At 38.2% G+C, this 18,008-nt stretch overlaps 2 protein-coding genes across 5 annotated transcripts; one reads left to right on the top strand and one right to left on the bottom strand.

Annotated features, from left to right (window-relative positions):
• Window positions 1-707: 707 nt before the first annotated feature.
• On the top strand, window positions 708-17,587 carry LOC117952163 (septin-8-A-like). 4 transcript variants are annotated; one of them, XM_034884301.1, is made up of 10 exons: window positions 708-726; window positions 9,849-9,963; window positions 10,082-10,277; window positions 10,866-11,052; window positions 11,190-11,351; window positions 11,762-11,858; window positions 12,012-12,180; window positions 13,884-14,016; window positions 14,121-14,311; window positions 17,042-17,587. In XM_034884301.1, the coding sequence occupies exons 3-10, from the start codon at window positions 10,111-10,113 to the stop codon at window positions 17,094-17,096; spliced, it is 1,161 nt and encodes a 386-aa protein (XP_034740192.1). In that variant the 5' UTR covers window positions 708-726; window positions 9,849-9,963; window positions 10,082-10,110; the 3' UTR covers window positions 17,097-17,587. The 4 variants fall into 4 exon arrangements, with proteins under 4 accessions (XP_034740192.1, XP_034740190.1, XP_034740189.1 ...); XM_034884299.1 differs by lacking the exon at window positions 708-726 and adding an exon at window positions 8,063-8,175; XM_034884298.1 differs by lacking the exon at window positions 708-726 and adding an exon at window positions 8,161-8,190.
• sowahab (sosondowah ankyrin repeat domain family member Ab) lies at window positions 4,693-6,776 on the bottom strand. Its single transcript, XM_034884295.1, has one exon. The coding sequence runs from the start codon at window positions 6,631-6,633 to the stop codon at window positions 5,248-5,250; it is 1,386 nt and encodes a 461-aa protein (XP_034740186.1). The 5' UTR covers window positions 6,634-6,776; the 3' UTR covers window positions 4,693-5,247.
• Window positions 17,588-18,008: the final 421 nt, after the last annotated feature.

Raw genomic sequence — 18,008 nt, forward strand, 5'->3', positions numbered from 1 at the left:
ATTCTAATCACGTATGGGCCATGGCAAGTATTTCGGCACTTTAATGTACAACTGGAAATGATATACGCGATTTCCGGCTTCATAAAACGTTTTTAAAAGAAAAAACAAAAGCCTGTGACGTCAATTTTAAAAGCATTTTCTGCCCCAACATAGGTTTAACTAACTTAGATGCACAGCAGTATGCCCTATGTTAGATTCACGAAATTGCCTTTAAAAATAAGTACCTTTATTTCGACATATTTTGCGCTTTTATTTTGAAGATATATCCTTCAAACGTCCGGTGCTCTTTCGAGAAACCCAATTTAACTTGTTACCGCTTGAGTATTTTACAAAAAAATACAAGCCATTTTATTAAAGGACCCTTATTGGCAATTTTTGAGATAACTTTTAGAAATATCAATTGACAATTTGAAAATGTAAAAGAAAATTAGGATTGGTGAGTTAGCTACGTAACTGATAACGTTAACCATAAACGTAGTAACCCAGGGTTTCATTTTGAGTTCACGTTACTCAATCCTCAGAAGCTAGCAAGCTAGATGCTAATTTCTAATGTTAGCTAGTTTAACGTTTTAAACCTGTTAATTACTGACTATTGTCATGCGTAATATGTAGCTAGGCATAATTCTATAGTTAAATTACAGTATTAACTTACATAGACCATGTCATAATATTTGTCCTAGTAAATAGTATATTTTGACAAGATGTGCACGACTGGCTCACAAGCAGGTAAGTTAACAATACAATTACATAGCTAGGTCTCAAATAATAGGATGTTCTCAATGTGGCACTGCTTTAAAACTGCTGACCACCAGAGGTCAAATCAGCAAATCAAAGCATTTAAAAAAACACTACTGCATCAAATATTAACATAAAGACACGTAGCAACGTAGACCAAATCTTTTCATCAGTCCTTCCTTAATTTACTTAATTTCAACTCATTTGACAATGGCTTGAATGTATCAGACGTTATTTCTCTGGAATTTCTCCATTGGATGTGCAGGGGCGCCCCCTCCTCTGTCAATAGTCGCATCCATGTTCAAAGTGAGACAAAAGCAATTGAGCCTCTGGAGAGGACTTTAACAATAACTAAACAACAAAGAACTCCATTAAAAGTTTCCTTGTCATTTATATCAAAAAAAATAAATTTTTAATTATTTAAAAGTCTACTGTTTGCTGTCATCTACCCTTTGGGCTTGGCATGTATACCTACATTTAATGTGATGAACAAGTCACTACTCTGCTATACACTGGTATCAGCCATAAACTCAAGCTCCTCTGACACTGCAGTAATACTGAACAGTGTTCAACACTAACAGAGTTTTATAGAGTCTGTTAGCTTGACACTACAGAAGCAAAACGGCAGTGTGCTTGCAATATTTCTTTAAGCAAACTATACTATCAGCATTGTGGCTTAATGTGTGCATTTGAGTTGGTTTACTTTAGCCAGCAGACTGCACTTTGTAGAATTAATTGTATTGCCAAATGTACTGGAAGTTACAAATAACTAGGCTTCACCAAGCAGTGTTATTGTGCACCAGAGGTTTTGCTTATCTTTGGCAGTTTGGACAGTTTGTACCAAGTAAAAGGTTACACTGCTGCAGTTTTTAACTTTGTTGGTATTAGGGACAGTAAAAACTCATCATTTATCAGCTTTCACTGTAATCGTATCGTGATATGTTATCGTTTTAAACAATTTTGTTGTGCAAATAAACAATTTATATAAAGCTATACTTTTAAATGAACAATCTACTTATTTCAATTTTTAATCTTACTTAAACTGTGTTATTTTTTTTGCCTTGCAATCGTTAAGACTCTTAATGCATATCACGGCCTGAAATATAAAGAACAAGTATAGCAAGCACAAAATTGCATATCATCTCTTAAAATCCTTTGAGAGACTAAAAGAAACATGTAATGTGATAATGTGATGACACTCAAAATGATGAAATGGCTACCCATACTCAGTGCTCAAGGCACATTATGTCCTGTTTAAAACTCAAAAAGATTCGCTTCTCAGTCACTGGCTTCTACAATAAATTCAAATATTAGTGGGGGCCGTTTCTTAAACACTTTCCCAATATCTAGTCAATTCAGAGAAGCACTCTTATCCCTGGTTTTACATTGGGTTGCTAATATAATTTTCAGTCATATTAATTTAAACTGTTATGTCCTTTTTACGCATCTTTTCTCCTACTTTCCTGTTTATGATTTTAATTGAGGATTACTGTCAGTTACTGATTACTTAATGAAAAGCAAGATAACAACCAATATAGTACAATCGTTTTGGGTCTGCTGATTAGACACATGGAAGAGTATTTGTATTTACTAGGACACATGTATTAGGACTTTGCTGCCTTACTTTGTTTTAAAACACCACAGTAAGGTTTCATTATCATGCTATAAGCATACAGCTATTGCCAGGATAGAGTTGGATAACATTACCATTGATTAAAACCATTGATTAATTGGCTATATGTAACTTTCATTTTGTGTTAATTCTAGCAGCAGCTTTAGATAAAAGCGGTTAAGGTTTTACTACACCGGCTGTCGTAAAGGTCTTTTCTACACAGGGCTTTAATGCCCACTTTAGATTACTGAGTTAGTATTACTGGGAGGTCATAGTTGCGATGAGCATTTTGCTTAGACAGAAAGTCATTCATTTACAATAATAGAATATGTTACAGATGCATCGTGGCATTTCTGGTGTTAATTTCTGGAGCTAAACGGGGTATTGTTATCCCTGTGTCACGGCCATTAAGAGTTTGTTGTAGCAACTAACGTAATAATAACTTAGATTTATATAGTGCATTTCATGAAACCCAGTGACGCATTACACATGTACAGGGAGACAAGGAAAAAGAAATTAGTGACAGACTGAACAGAATTAAAACTGGGCACTAAATGGAAGGGGATTGTAATTTAATGTAGGGTTCTGATTATAACCACATTGTAAAGTTATTTTATGAATAAAATAGACATAATACATGCCTGCAGGCCAATTTGCGGTCAGTTTTGATTAATTATCAATCCCATAATTGCCTCAATCTGTTGAAAGCCAGACCGAAATTGACTCGTTTATCACGTTCCCTTTCAGCTTTTTAGTTGTTCTTTGTTTAATTTCCTTTTTTGGGGGATGGCCCTGCCCCAGTATTAGCCATAACTTCAGATTACAGATAACTTCTAAAAAATAAAATAAAAATACATTAGGCCTAAATAAAGAATATCCTGAGACCCTTTACCTGGCTGGATGCAATAACAGAGGCTTTTCCGGTGTTTAGCTGAAATCTGTGAACCTTCAGAGTGTGTGCTCTAAAGCGCCGTCTATCTGCCATAAATCATTTTGGGACTTTGCGGGAGAAATCGGACCCGGGCAAAGGGATCTCTAAAAACTATATAGAAATCATATCCCTCTCCCACGCAGTTGCTAGTAGCCAAGGAGGACACAGGGATTAAAAAACATGATGGACTCTTCCAAACAGGTAATTATTTTCACTCAAGTTTCTGTGCGGGAACGTCACCGGACGCCACAATCGCCAAACAAAGCCATACTGAGAAATACCAAACGAGTTGTGTGGCACTGATAGTCTTATTTAGCTTTGTAGCCACTCATTTGGCAATGGTTTGAATGTATCAGTCGTTTATTAATATGAAAAAGTTACGCACTAAAGCTTTAAAGGTAATTGTAGCTTCTATGGAGCACTGCCTGGGCTTTAGTAGTAGTAGTAGTAGTAGTAGTAGTAGTAGTAGTAGCTGTTTTCAGCTACAACCTACTGGGTACTAAACATATTATTATTATTATTACTACTAATATGTACTAAAAGATACAATAATCTGCACATTATATTGTTTAAAAGTAGCTTAACTCATCCCAAAAATGATGAATTGTTTTATTTTGTACTGACTGACAGGAAATTATATAAGACCTGGAACACACCACAGTGTTGTTAGACACAAAGTAGTCTTTGCATATTTTGTCTGAGCTTTTCTGTGGTAGATGTCCTTTTATGATATTCCAGTTGCCTTGCAAAGAAAAGTTTTTAAAGTTGTATTTAACACATAATGCAATCTACTATGTGGAATAGTTGCTGTGAGAGCAGCTGTCGGGATCATTATGTAAGCAGCTTCTTTTCCAGATAACAAGACAAAGGGTATTGTTCTGGCACTGTTTTGCTTTAGGCTTCATTGTCTGAGCTCCAACTCTTTTCATGTCAATTGGGATTGTTTTTCTCTGGGTCAGTTAAGGATATGTGGAGAGCGAAAAAGCAGATTACTGTTTTCAAGCATATCACGTTTCGGAAACGGCATTCATTCATTAATGACAACATGGCCATTAAAGAGGTTGTTAGTTTTCCACTTAGGGATTATTTATTTCCCATTTGAATTTGACCCCACCGTATAATTTAATCGTCTTTTCTTTTTTTTGCAGTTGAGGGAAATCATGTTGTTTTTAGCACGTCGATCTACAGAATGAAGCCCATGTTGTCCCACAAAGGGAGACCTTTCTCATCCAATGCAGCTCAAGTTCACAAAGAGATTGATAAAGGAGACATTCCACCACACAGTCTGGTGGCCTGATTTGCATAATTGGCCACCACAAAAGTCCCCTTTGCTTTTACTGAAGCTTTTTCAAAATGTTAAACCTCCCACTATTTTTTTTCCACAACAGCATACAATATTTCCTCTGCACTCTGATTGCTTTAAAGAACTTTACTTGATGATCAGAATATATATACATAAATACTTGATCGGCTGTGCACAAAAGCAATAAGCGTTCTACATCAACAACACAAAATAGTTTGACTCTAGTGTTGATAGCACCTGTTTCCCAAGTGTGGTCTGTTTTCATATGCCCTCACACTTTACACACATGAGGTAGAATCAAGAGGTAACTTTCAGATTTCTTACACACAAGGTAATTAAAACATGTTTGAATATTTTTGATTATGTTGTTAGTAAGTAAAATAAATGTAAAGGGTTTAAAATAGAATTCATTGTTAAAACATGGAGTTCAACTAAATAAAATAACATTACATTATAAATACCATTCATAAACAGTACATTCAACAGTGATACACTAGAAGAGGGCTGCAATAAGTGCTGAGACACATCTGTGATTTAGTTATAGGTTTAAGTGATCTAAAGGATAAAGAATGATGTAAGTTGTTTTATATTAACATAATATACAAAGTAAGACCGTATTTTATCGATTTTCATGTTGTCCATCTCCCAGCTTCCTTTTGATCATTCTCACATGTCGTGAGCAAACCTAGTTGTTGTCTTTTGTTTCTTCCCTACGTGAGGCTGGAAGAGTTTACTAATTGTGTTGAAGCCTTTCGGGTGCTCTCTGTATTCTTCATCTTCAGTCTTCTCCGTGTAGCCGCTCCGCTGCAGTCCTCCCATAAGTGCTCTGACCTCAGCTGACACACCTTTGCCCAGGTAGTGGAAGGCCTTCTTGCCATCATTATCTCTTTCACTCACATTGGCTCCGTAACCTTGCACAAGCAAAACCATTACTTCAGTGTGGCCGTGCATTGCTGCGATGTGTAAAGGTGTGTATCCTCCGTGTGCTTTGCTGTTGATGTTAACACAGGTGCCTCTTTTCCTGGAGATATTTACAAGCTTGTGTATCATCTCGCTGTTGCCATTCTTGGCCGCCCAGTGCAGCGCTGTGAAACCTGACATGAAGTCTTTCTTCTGTGCTAACTGTGTGTCCTGCAGCAGCAAACCATGGATTTGTCCCCACAGCCCAGCAGCACACTTTACCAACCACTCATGAGCCAGTGGCTGCAAAGGCACAGACTCTGAGTACTTTGCATCATCTCTCTTGTTTTGGGGCCTCAGCAGGGGGAAACCTGGCAGATGCATGTCCTCTGTCTGTCTGTCTTTCCAACACTGGGAGTCTCTCTTTGCACCCTGCTTGCAAGCTGGAAATGTCGGATTCAGAGTCGGCACAGATGGCGTAGAAACCTTTGTTGGCAACGTGATTGGTTTGTCCGATGTTTTATGCGGCTGCACTTGGGAATGTAATCCGTCCCGCGTAGCTGGTGCAGAGTCTCTGGGAGGGGATTTTACTGCTATGACAGCGAACACGGCTCCAGATTTCCTCGCTCTGCTCACCCGATCTCCGGAGATATTCAGGACTTTAACAGTTGCGTCCGCACAACTCATGTTTCTTGATAACGGGCTCCTATCTAGCATAGCGCCCACAGACGTACGTTTGGCATCACTATAATAGTTGCCATGTATGTTTGAGGGACAGCACATATTATTGTTCTCAATACTAGAATAAATCACCCTGGCTGGCTCGGCTCGATGAGGAGATGATGTGTACGAAAAGCTCGCATTCGGGCTTGAGAAACTGTCATCCATCTGCGTTTTCTGCGAGGCATCCTGCGCCACCTCTTTAACAAAGTCCTGATACCTTTTCTTCACAATCACAAACTTTACCTCGTCGATCTGTTTGACCACAGCGACGCTGTTCACCAACTTCTTGAAAAGGTCCCTGTTGTGCTGCTTTTCAGCGGGATCGCTGCAGCTGATGAGAGCCCTGAAGTTGTTTAGTAGCTCAGAGTTCTTTACTTTACCTCCGTGCTCCAGTAAAAAAGACAAAAGAGATTCTTGGGTCAAATCCATTTTGTTTTGAAGCAGTACGAATGAGAAAATATGTAACAGATAGTTTAGATAGAGCCCGAGGGATAATGTCTTCGCTGTCCGCGCTCCCCTCTCCGTTGTCCTCCGCCAACCTGCTGCTTCCGGCTCCTCGCCAGACAGACCCACCCGTGTCATGTCCTGGCTCTCCCCGTTATTAAAGGCAGCTGCTTGGTAGGACAAAGACATCACAGCTGCTCAAAACAAATCAAAAGACGAATTGCATATTTCCAATTTTTTTTTTTTTCACATTTACATAAAACAATTATAAAACGTCAACAGAGTATATTATATGTGTAGGCTATGTTCATTAGTTGGCGATCTGGAGTTTAGTTGAATAGACTAATTTAATTTTCTATAAGTCATGTAAACACTTGTTTATTTTCATATTTAATATGCCATTATTAAATCAATATTGTGTCAAATTATACATTCATATTCTCCTACAACACTATGTTTACAAATGTTGAATTGTGACCTATAACATAAATAAGGTCCCAAAATTGAAAAATCTTTTCCAAGGCTGAGAATCTTTTTTCAATATATCATTAAGTTGATTTTTTTTGAAATAGTGACAACAACAGCAGCAATGATGCAATGTATCAACACAGCGATGTAATTAAGCGTATTTAACACTTCTGCTTCTGCAGCATATAGCCTATACTGCAGTGGTGCAAAGATATTTAGATCTTTTACTTAAAATGTATGGATGTAATTTTATGTAAAACCTCAAATGTTGCATTATTTCATTCACTAGGTCTCAATATGTATAATAACAAATAAAATGTGAAGCTACCCCAAATTATCTTAATTTTCTAAAATTATCTGTTTTCTACCTGCTGCAACAGGTAGGCCTACATAATGCATGAGTAAAAATTATATAATGTGAAAACTAATATAACACAACCTTCTGGCAGGGGCCATTATGCTACCGAATTATTATTATTAATACTTGTTATACTTTAGGTATTTTGTCAATACGCTTCTGCAGGTACATTATTATTGTGTATATGTAACATCTTGAAAATGAACTACCCATTTGGTATAATAAATTTAAAACTAACTTTTACTTTGAAATGTATGTTTTTTTAGCATTTATAGGGAGTATTGTAATAACTTACTTTTTATATACAACTGTAGCCATATGAAAACCCTGAGACATGACATGGACCAACTTGATAAAAGAAGAAATATCTAAACTGGAAAAGGAGATACACTGTTACAAAGTATCACCACTTCTGTGGTAGGCAACCTTCCCGTTTCCTTGGCAAAAGCTAGTCTATAGTTATCTAAATAATTTCTAAGTCATAAACAAAAAATGGTTTGCACTAAACTCCTTCAGTTAGAATACCGTATTAACTAAAGGCTTTATGGAGCCGTTGTAGTGTCGCCCTCCAACACCGAGGGGGGGTTGCCTCCAAGTGGCCATGTTGAAAGCAGTGCCAGTCTGTCCGTGTTTAATGTGGAGAGCAGCTGAAGACGGATAATTCCCGCACACAGCCACTTCTGACGATGGCGGCCAATGAGGTAGATGTTTTCGCAGTAAGTATGATGATATGTGTGCGGGCCTGCGGTGACTCATGATTTGGTGTTGGCAGAGTAGAAATAGGAATCAAACTAGCATAACATTCAGGTGGATGTGAGAGCAAGGTGATGATAATGCGATGTGTGGAGAGAACGCAGCAGGGTCAATGCGGTGTTGAAGAAGCTTTAATGAAACGGGATAAAACGGATTTTTCAGCGACGGTTGATTCAATAGAAACGATGCCTCGTCACGCCGTGTTGATGCGTGCTGTCTGTGGAGAAATGCAGAAAAAGCGCTCTTCAGCATCGTGAAGCAGCACGCAACACTTTGCTGTTTGCCATGTCAACACTGTGGCAGGTGCACACGGGCGCTGAATGCACAGGACAGCAGGCAGAGACTGAGTTAAGAGGATAAACCTAAGTAGCAGCCTCCTCAAGTGGTGGCTAGGCCTGCCTCATCAAGTTTGCTCAGCGAAAAATTAAACATGTACTAGCCAAACGTGTAAAACGTTGCAATGTGTTAAAGCCAGTACGGGCCTGGTATTTAGCCTCATGTTTACAGGTTGCATTGCAAATGATGGGAGACTTTGAGTTAAGTAAGTGTGTGTGTGTGTGTGTGTGTGTGTCTGTGCGTTTTTGTCTGGGAGGGGAGTTATGGGTACCAGAGCAGCTAGCAGCTTGGATATCCTCCCACCCTGAGAAACAACACTGACATAAAGAGCTCTTTGTGTGTTTGTGTGTGTGTGTGTGTGTGTGTGTGTGTGGTGGGGGACAGAAGTGGATGATTGTTGCATTGAACACATCTTGATCCTCATGTTGAGCCTTTTGCAAGATGCCAGTATCCCCAAGTAAATCTGGTATAGGAGAGATGAATCGTTTCCCAGCTTACACAGCCAGGGCAAAATACATTGTTTTATTACGTTTACATTGAAATAACTTAATGTATTTTCAGTGTTATAAGGAACATTTTGTTATCCTAGTTTTTCAAAATGGGTTTTTGCTGTTTGAGTCTGATTAAATTAAATATAAATTGTATACAGTTGGTTGAGCAGAACAAGCAATTTGAAGAGGTAACTTTGGGCTCTGAAAAAATAGTGAAAATGATATTTTAACAAAAACATTTTATGACATGCAAATGATTAATCTATTATTCAAAAACATAATCAACAGACTAATTGATAATGAAAATACTTGTTTCAGCCATAAATATAAGCATACTTATAATCAAAACCCATTACTGTCAGCAGCAGGCTAAGGCCCTACCAAAGCTTCATAAACAAACACAAGACACACAATGTAAAGTATGACATCTGTGTTGCGCAACTCAAATGATTATTGTTGTAGCTTTTTGTTTTTTTTTCCCAGATTTGCGAGTCTATAAAGAAGGGATTTGGTCTGTGATACTGAGACTGAACCTTTTTATAGCTTGGACTATTAAATGAGTTAAGTGGAAGAGAGAGATGACCTCATTTGCAAAGAATGCTTTTAGGCTTGAAAGCAGAATGATGGGGACGGGATCTGACAGAAGAACTTTTTTAACCTCACCATTTTAATAATTTTTTTGTCATTTCCTTGGAAATTTAGTGAAATGAAGGGACTACGAGTAAATATTTCTAAAATGCAAGTCATTTATTTTCAATACATTCTTTGACCTACCTGTTTTCCAAAAACCTCAGCATGAAGAAAAACGAAGCCTGGAGCTTGGAGGTCATGTGGGGTTTGACAGTCTTCCAGATCAGTTGGTCAGTAAATCCGTTGCACAGGGATTCTGCTTCAACATCCTCTGTGTCGGTATGTCTGAACCCAGGAGGAGTTCATCATCTTTTGAAATTTTGAGCATTGATGCTTCACCTTATCTTTCCCTCTCCCTCCCTGTTTACCACATGCCTTTTCTATCTCTTTTTTTAAGGTGAGACAGGGATAGGCAAGTCAACATTAATGAACACTCTTTTCAATACAACGTTTGAAAATGAGGAAGCCAGCCACTATCAGAGTGAGGTACAGCTACGCCCACAAACCTATGATCTGCAGGAGAGCAACGTTAACCTCAAGCTGACCACTGTGCACACTGTAGGCTTTGGAGACCAAATCAACAAAGAGGAAAGGTAAAGATTCGTGTAGATATTTGTTTGACTTTTGGTGCTGTCCGGAATGTTTTTTTCAAAGGATCAGAAATGGACAAAACTGTCCTGCACAAAGGAAGAAAACTACAATTTGAGTATAAAATGTTATACAAAACTTGTTGTAAATACAAAACAAAACAAAAAATACACAGAATTTTTCAGTGAAGTTTTGAAATGGTTCTTATGAAGATCCGACAAACTTCTCTTGGTTAGTTCAGCATCAGCTCTTAACCACGTCCCCCTCTTGCTCTGCAGCCAACACACTTCACAGTATGGAATAGAGAAAGAGATCTGGCCTGTTTCTTGCATGTGAATTGGGAGGGAAGAAAGGGAAATGGGAATGACTGGTAGAACTAATGCAAACTCAATAGACCGACTGCTCCAATAGCAGGGAATAAAAAAAGCTGGCATTCTTGGCTGCAAGACTGTAGTTGCAAAGTTTGTAACTAGGATACTAACATGTCTCTCAATCATCAAGGAAAGCGAGGTAAGGTTTATTGTTCATACCTGTAAGGATAAAATAATAATGCTCATGTTGTACGCCTTGTGCTGTTTGTTTTTTTTGTGCAGCTATAAACCTATCCTTGAGTATATTGATGCCCAGTTTGAACGGTTTCTTGAGGAGGAGCTCAAAATTAAACGTTCCTTGTTTAACTGCCATGACACAAGAATCCATATCTGCCTGTATTTCATCGCTCCCACCGGACACTCCCTTAAGTCCCTTGATCTGGTCACAATGAAGAAACTGGACAGCAAGGTGAACACAGAATGTTGCACGGTGTATTCCAGCAGTCAATGTTACTTGTTTCTCAGTCTTTCACTCCCCCCCCCCCCCCCCCCCCCCCCCCCCCCCCCCCCCCCCCCCCCCCCCCCCCCCCCCCCCCCCCCATGCAGGTGAACATCATCCCCATTATTGCAAAGGCAGATACGGTGTCCAAGAGCGAATTGGACAAATTAAAGATCAAGATTATGAGTGAGCTTGTCAGTAATGGAGTTCAGATTTATCAGTTCCCTACAGAGGATGAAGCTGTTGCAGAGATCAACACCTCCATGAATGTGAGTCCTAGAAACACACAGACACACATAAAACATAATACAATACTGTATGTATTTTACAAGGTAATATACCTTCTAAATTTCTCCACCACTGTATTCTTAAGCCAATACCCATCTTTGGGTATTGCAGCACTTATTGGGCCATATTTCCTTAGTCTGGTTTAGACCTTGGAATTTTGTGCTTTTTTACAGAAATTTAAATATAATAGAAATACTAGTAATATTGACTATACTACTAGTGAGGAGTAGCAGTTAATTCTGATTATCATGCTACTGAAATTTATAGAAAGAACTGAAGTTACACAATACAAGTCACAATTTGATCCATAGCATGTCGTAATAGGAGAATGAGATCAACAGTAGTATAATTTTTAACCATATTGTAACACTACATGTATTGTATGTTATAGACTCATCTTCCTTTTGCTGTGATTGGAAGTGTAGAAGAAATTAAAGTGGGAAATAAGATGGTGAAAGCAAGGCTGTACCCCTGGGGATCAGTACAGGGTGAGTCCTTTTTATGGATTTGACAAGCATCATAAAAGTCCCCTCAAACAGCAGCAGCTGTTTAGTCGGATCCCTACTGCCAAACTATTTTGAGTTTTTGAGTTGACATAAAAACATGATATCACAATTCTTTTCTTTATTTTTTATATATGATGGAGAATGAAAACCACTGTGATTTTGTGAAGCTGAGGGAGATGCTACTGCGTGTGAACATGGAGGATCTCCGAGAGCAAACACACACCCGACACTATGAGCTCTACCGTCGCTGCAAGCTAGAAGAGATGGGCTTCAAGGACACAGGCCTGGACAGCCACTCGTTCAGGTGAAATTAGGGACACTAGTGATGTAAGGCATCTGGGCAACTCACTTCAGTGGAACTGCCAAAAATAAACTTGCTCTCTTATGATGTACAGTAAAATTTTTGCTGATGAATGACTTAATTGATAAACGGCACTTTCAAATCTAGGTTTTTATGATTTGGAATGGGATGAGCTTTTCTCTATTTACCAACTAATTGAAAATCAAAGGTAAAGTGTAAAGTTTGATGTGTATTTAGACTCTATTTCAATTATTTAACTAACTGAAAAATGAATTGATGCACTTAGATATTTGACTTGATATGAATCTTTTAGTGCCTTTGTAAATTCATCTAGCAATTAGCCACTCCTTTCTCCATAATATTGGGGAGAAACCATAGACTGTATACTACTGGACAACATCCAGTTCGGCGAAGTGCTGCAAATGAAGTGTCTTAAACCTGAATTCCATCTGAATTACAGCAGGGGGCGACACATGCGGTTGCAAAAGGAGGTCGGTTTCTGTAGAAGTCCATGAGAAAGTGACTCACATCACTTGATTTATTACCTCATGAGTTTATGATCTCAATCGCTAGTTTTAAGTCTTCTGCAACACAGAATGCTGTTACTTTTCTAATTATGGTCTTGTTGCTTTTGAAATTAGTGATAAAGCAGTGGGTGTTTTTAGGATGTGGCTGTGATGTGATTGCCAGTGAAAGTGTGTAACGTAACGTAGAGTGTAAGCAGCTCCTCCCTCACCCCTCTCTCTCGTCTAAAATCGCCACATCCGCAACCAGGATGGCTGCACCCATGATGGCAAACTTGACGATGGACAGCAGATCTCCACATACCAACGGGTTACATCACACATGCGTTGTTCATTACATACAGTCTATGGAAGAAACTACCGTATCTCTAGTTCCTGTGTTCATGAAATGACACACGATATATTAGTTAAGCCTCAGATCGAGTTTAGGTTAGGTTAAACCGGCAATTGATAAATAAAGTTTTTTAGTTAAGTCCCTTTGAAGTTAGCTAATTTCAAACTAGTGATTCACTATACAGGAAACATCTGTAGTGCTTTCCAATCAACCGTTTAAACAGGAAGTTATCCAAACTGTTAAATAACCTCTAGATATAACAGTTTTTGGGACCAAATACTATATATTAAACCCAATTGACACCCCTTTGTAAATAAAGTTTCAGACTTTATTTTATTTACATGTGCATAAATATGTGTTTCAGAGTTAATAGCGTTTACGTATGTTTAGAGTGAGTGGGAAATGTCGCTTATATCTATATTATACCTTATTTGGTAATTTAATCTGTTATTGGCATAATGTTTTGGAATTTGAGGTATATTGTTTTTATTTTTGTGACAAGTAACCTAAGAATATTCCAAGTCTACATCATCATTAAACAGTTATTTTTGAGTGTCAGGTCAGATGAGGACTATTTTACCTATTTTGCCGTTTAATCTAAATGGTCCATATGTTAACATGCTAGTTTCATTGCTCCAGTTATGCCTGGCACTTCCTGTTTGTAAATATTAAGTAACTGCTATGCTCTAGGTTGTTGTGTGGTACAACCCATTTTAAATTTGTGATGCATTAATCTCCACCCAGTAAACATTTATTTTACAACTTATACACAGCTGCAGTAACCAACTCCTCAATACTAATCCTCTCCAATAAGTTAATTTTAACATTGCTTTTACTCTGATCTTCAGCCTTCAGGAGACATACGAAGCCAAAAGGAAAGAGTTCCTTGTGGATCTGCAGCGTAAAGAGGACGAAATGAGACAGATGTTTGTCAACAAGGTGAAAGAGACAGAAGCAGAGCTGAAAGAAAAGGAAAAAGAGGTGAGGATTGACATGATCATAAAACAACTACTCACTAAAAATATACCAATTTTTGGTTAGTCTCACAGTGTGCCCTGTCCCATCATCACCACCCTCATCTCTAGCTTCACGAGAGGTTTGAGCAGCTCAAGAGGATGCACCAGGAAGAAAAGAAGAATCTGGAGGAGAAAAGACGAGAACTGGAGGAGGAGATGAATGCCTTCAATAGAAGAAGGGTTGCAGCTGAGACACTGATGGGACAGGCACTCCAAGGCTGCTCACAACAACCATTCAAAAAGGACAAGGACAAGAAGAAGTAAGTGGGCTTTTCTCTAAGTATTTGATTTGTATTATTATTCAAGTGGTCCTTTTTGTACACCATGGTTGTCAGAGAAAGCGGCAATGCCACTAAATAATAAAACCCCTATTATCTTAAATGAGGTTAAATGTCATCCGGGCATTACATTCACAAGCCAGAGACACACACTCCCTACTTCCGTCTATGTAGAGTTGACCGGACAAAGGGGGAGGCGTACAATGTGATTAATGAGATAGTTTTATTTTTCCAGAAGCCATGTTGACTCAGAAACTGATACAGGGACAGATTCAGACTGACACTGTGTGCCCAGACACAGTGGCATAGGTCACAGCTTGCATAACACAGCCTGATGCTTTTGTCTCTGCGGGCGGACGTGCCAGACTGTATCTCAGGCAGGGACACTTGTGTTTACATCCTACTGGTCTTAACGATGCTCACGCCAAACGCAACGCAGATGATACTCCGACATCCTATGTAGAGCTGTAATCATTATATGTCGGTATCTTATACATATGCTCAAACATACATGCTTGAAGCTCAAGATTAGCCTTAAAAATTCCCAATCACAAAGCTGCTTTAATGATAAGTGACGTAAAAAAATAAATAAGAAAGCCTTCAAAGAGTTTGACTGTTATTGGCAGTTTTTACTGGCTCTAATGCCCTAACGTGTGGGAAAACATTACCAAAAGTATTAAACAAGTGTAATACCACACAGGGCCGATGATATTTCACCAGGTTTATACTGTATGTTTTACCTCTAAAATACTGTAGCTGCTGATACTTCTGGCTGTGCTGTATAACACAGAAAATGCAGTAAATACAATAAGAACAGCTACAGACTCAATAAATGTACACAAAGGTTTATAAGATAGTGTAGTAACACAGGTTTTCTACATAAGAGTGACATGACACAGTCATGACACATGAACCCTAACCATAACTTCTCAGGACAAAATCAAATGACATTCACTAACAGAAGCGTTGTCATAAATGTTTAGGACAAGTTTATAAAGTTTTATGACACGTTCATGACAGTGTCATGTGTCTTGAAGATACCTTCAAGTAAAGTTTAACCGCTTTGGATTTGTCATATAGAGGTAGATGGGCAACGTACAAATAAAAAGCTTTCATGTGTTAAAAATACATCTGTGTAACTTAAACGTTTAAAGCAAGGCTTTGTCCAGACGACCTGAATTGTTTTTCAAATTGCAAGTGATTAATTTATCTGCTTTGGCAAAAAGATGTGAGGGGGTGTTGTTCACAGAGGCCAACCAAACAGTAAGCTGAGGTCCTCTTCTCTGTGTTACCTGACAGCATTAGTGACAGAAAAGTAATTTTTTAAATGCAACTAGTTTGGTACAGTCATAGTTTAGTGCCATGTGTTTTGTTAGATTTGACCGTAAAGAGAGTTTAAACTCTTGATTTGAGTGATCAGATTGAGAAACATCTCAATAAATTCAATCCACCATGTGGCCTAAATCTCATTTGGAGACATTGGTTTTCATGATGGTTTTGATGCAACTGATCTGATTTAGATGTCAAAAACAGGGGTTAGGCTGCCAGTATGACTCCAAACATAGCTTAAATGTGGTAGGCATACGGAAACGATGTGGATGCTAAAACAAGTTCCAACCCAAACGCTGTTACATTCCCATTTCATTCATTTATCCCTTTGATTTGTACCATTCATCAAATCCTTCATTCTTTTCTTCCCCCCCCCCCCCCCCCCCCATGTTCTGTCTAATTTCTCTTCCCCTTTCAGTTGATTTGTGGATCAAACATCCAGGGAAACCAGGAATGTTTCTGCCATCAGCATGGGAAAAAGAGAGTCATATCTGACATTACTGACGGACACTGTGCATGTGGACAGTGTCACAGTATGTCAGCCCGAACAATGTGATGGCTATAAGCCACTGTGTACTTATAGATCAAAAAGGTAGCTTTGCTCAGTGTATTTAATTTTTCCCTAATGCTGACACTGCTAGACACACAATCCATGGAATGTTTTCCTAACATGTAGCTTGTGTTGTTTTATGGTCTTGCCATGAATTTGTGTTTGTGTCCTGTTGTAGAACAGGAGACTTTTAGTTCCTGACTGAATTGAACTGATGGCTGTGAGTTATGTTATGTTATGTATTAACATACAATAACATACATACAATAATGTACATTCAAATATTGATGATTGTTTTTATAATTGTTGGTAGTTTGAGGTAAGATAATTTAATTTTGTCACACCATTCTATGCAGAGATATAAAAAAAATAGTCTTGAAATGAGAAAATATGTTGCCATAATTTATTATCAAATAAATAACATCAATGGAAAACCGAACAGAGCATCAGTTCATCTGTTGGTCCACTGAACCCATTCCCCTTAAACTCTCTGTTCCCTGGGACTTCCCATCACATCAGTCATTTGTGTGATCCAAAGAATTTCATATTTCACTCGTATTCCTCATGATGTACCAAAACATGGTTTTCTGATTTTTATTGGTTAACGGTGTTTCTGTAAAAGCAAATCCATTTCATTCAAGTTTAAGCTTAGATTTTCCCTTCCGTCAGTGGCAGCAACCATGGCAAATAACAAAATGCTCAATAAATGTAATTATCATTTGCACTAAACTTAAGTATTCAATAACTTGTTGAGTTTTTTTTTTTTAATGACGTTAATGGATATAGAGTCGCTTGTTTATATAAATGACATGGTTTTTCTTTCCTTTTCATAGCTTCTTTAGTCTTCCATCTGCGTGCTCCTTAACATCAGGAAGGAATTTGAATTAGAAGACTTTCTACTTCATCTAAAGATCACAGACTAACAATCAAGTATATTATTTTTACAATGTGAAATAACAATTTTATAGAAATGCACTCCTTGGAAATGATTCAGCCTGACGTCTTCCATGTCTACTAAACTCTAAGCAGCGCTCTGTAGCATGGTCTTTGCATGGCTCCTAACCTTCATTCCTATAAGTACTAAAAGATTGCCAAAATCTCAGTTTTTGTACTAAATGTGCTACCTTCATTTCATGTTATGCTTGTAGTTTTTGACTGTTTACACTGTGAAATATAAAGTGACATAATATTCCTGTAATGTTGTTTGGATTGTATATTACGTTAGGATTTATATGCACTTTAAACAAGTCATAATACAAATGCTATCTTTAATCATTATAAAAGGTGTTCTATCATTCTAACATGTCAGCCCTTATGTTGTGTCAAAAAGATCTAGTTAGAAGTAGTTCATAGTGTGTGTGTATATACAGTATATATGTGTTATACTGTTGTTACATGAAAAAGCCTGGATGTATATAAATTCAGGATAAAATCTATTTATGTCAGTAGATCTATATGGTGGGTCTTTGTGGGCCCTCTTGCAGATATGACTATCCCGATGTAATAAAAACTTTATTGAAAACGTGGCTTGGTCTCCCCATAATAGCTCTTTTAGACAGGAAAGTCGACAGAAACGACAGGTTCTGTTAAGCTGTGGCCTCAGCAGGTTCAGGGTCCTCGTAGATTGTTCCCGAAACCTGCCAGTAGGGACACAAATGCTGTCTCTTCTCCATTTAAAAATAGAGAGCGCATAGTGGGTTACCGCCTGGCCTAGGGAAAAAAATCTGTAAATACAATTATAAGGGATGCTTTTTCAGGTTTCCAGAAGATTCTCCAGCGGCGTTGCTGTTCGCTTCCCTC

The sequence above is a fragment of the Etheostoma cragini genome, chromosome 10 (assembly GCF_013103735.1).
Source record: "Etheostoma cragini isolate CJK2018 chromosome 10, CSU_Ecrag_1.0, whole genome shotgun sequence".
Taxonomy (NCBI): domain Eukaryota; kingdom Metazoa; phylum Chordata; class Actinopteri; order Perciformes; family Percidae; genus Etheostoma; species Etheostoma cragini.

Bases quoted from the DNA above. Each gene is read 5' to 3' on its own strand.
- LOC117952163 (XM_034884298.1), top strand. From the start codon at position 8,161: ATGGCGGCCAATGAGGTAGATGTTTTCGCA. The intron at 8,191-9,848 runs GTAAGTATGATG...CAAAAACCTCAG, and splicing joins ATGAGGTAGATGTTTTCGCA to CATGAAGAAAAACGAAGCCT. The intron at 9,964-10,081 runs GTATGTCTGAAC...TCTTTTTTTAAG, and splicing joins CTTCAACATCCTCTGTGTCG to GTGAGACAGGGATAGGCAAG.
- sowahab (XM_034884295.1), bottom strand. From the start codon at position 6,633: ATGGATTTGACCCAAGAATCTCTTTTGTCTTTTTTACTGGAGCACGGA.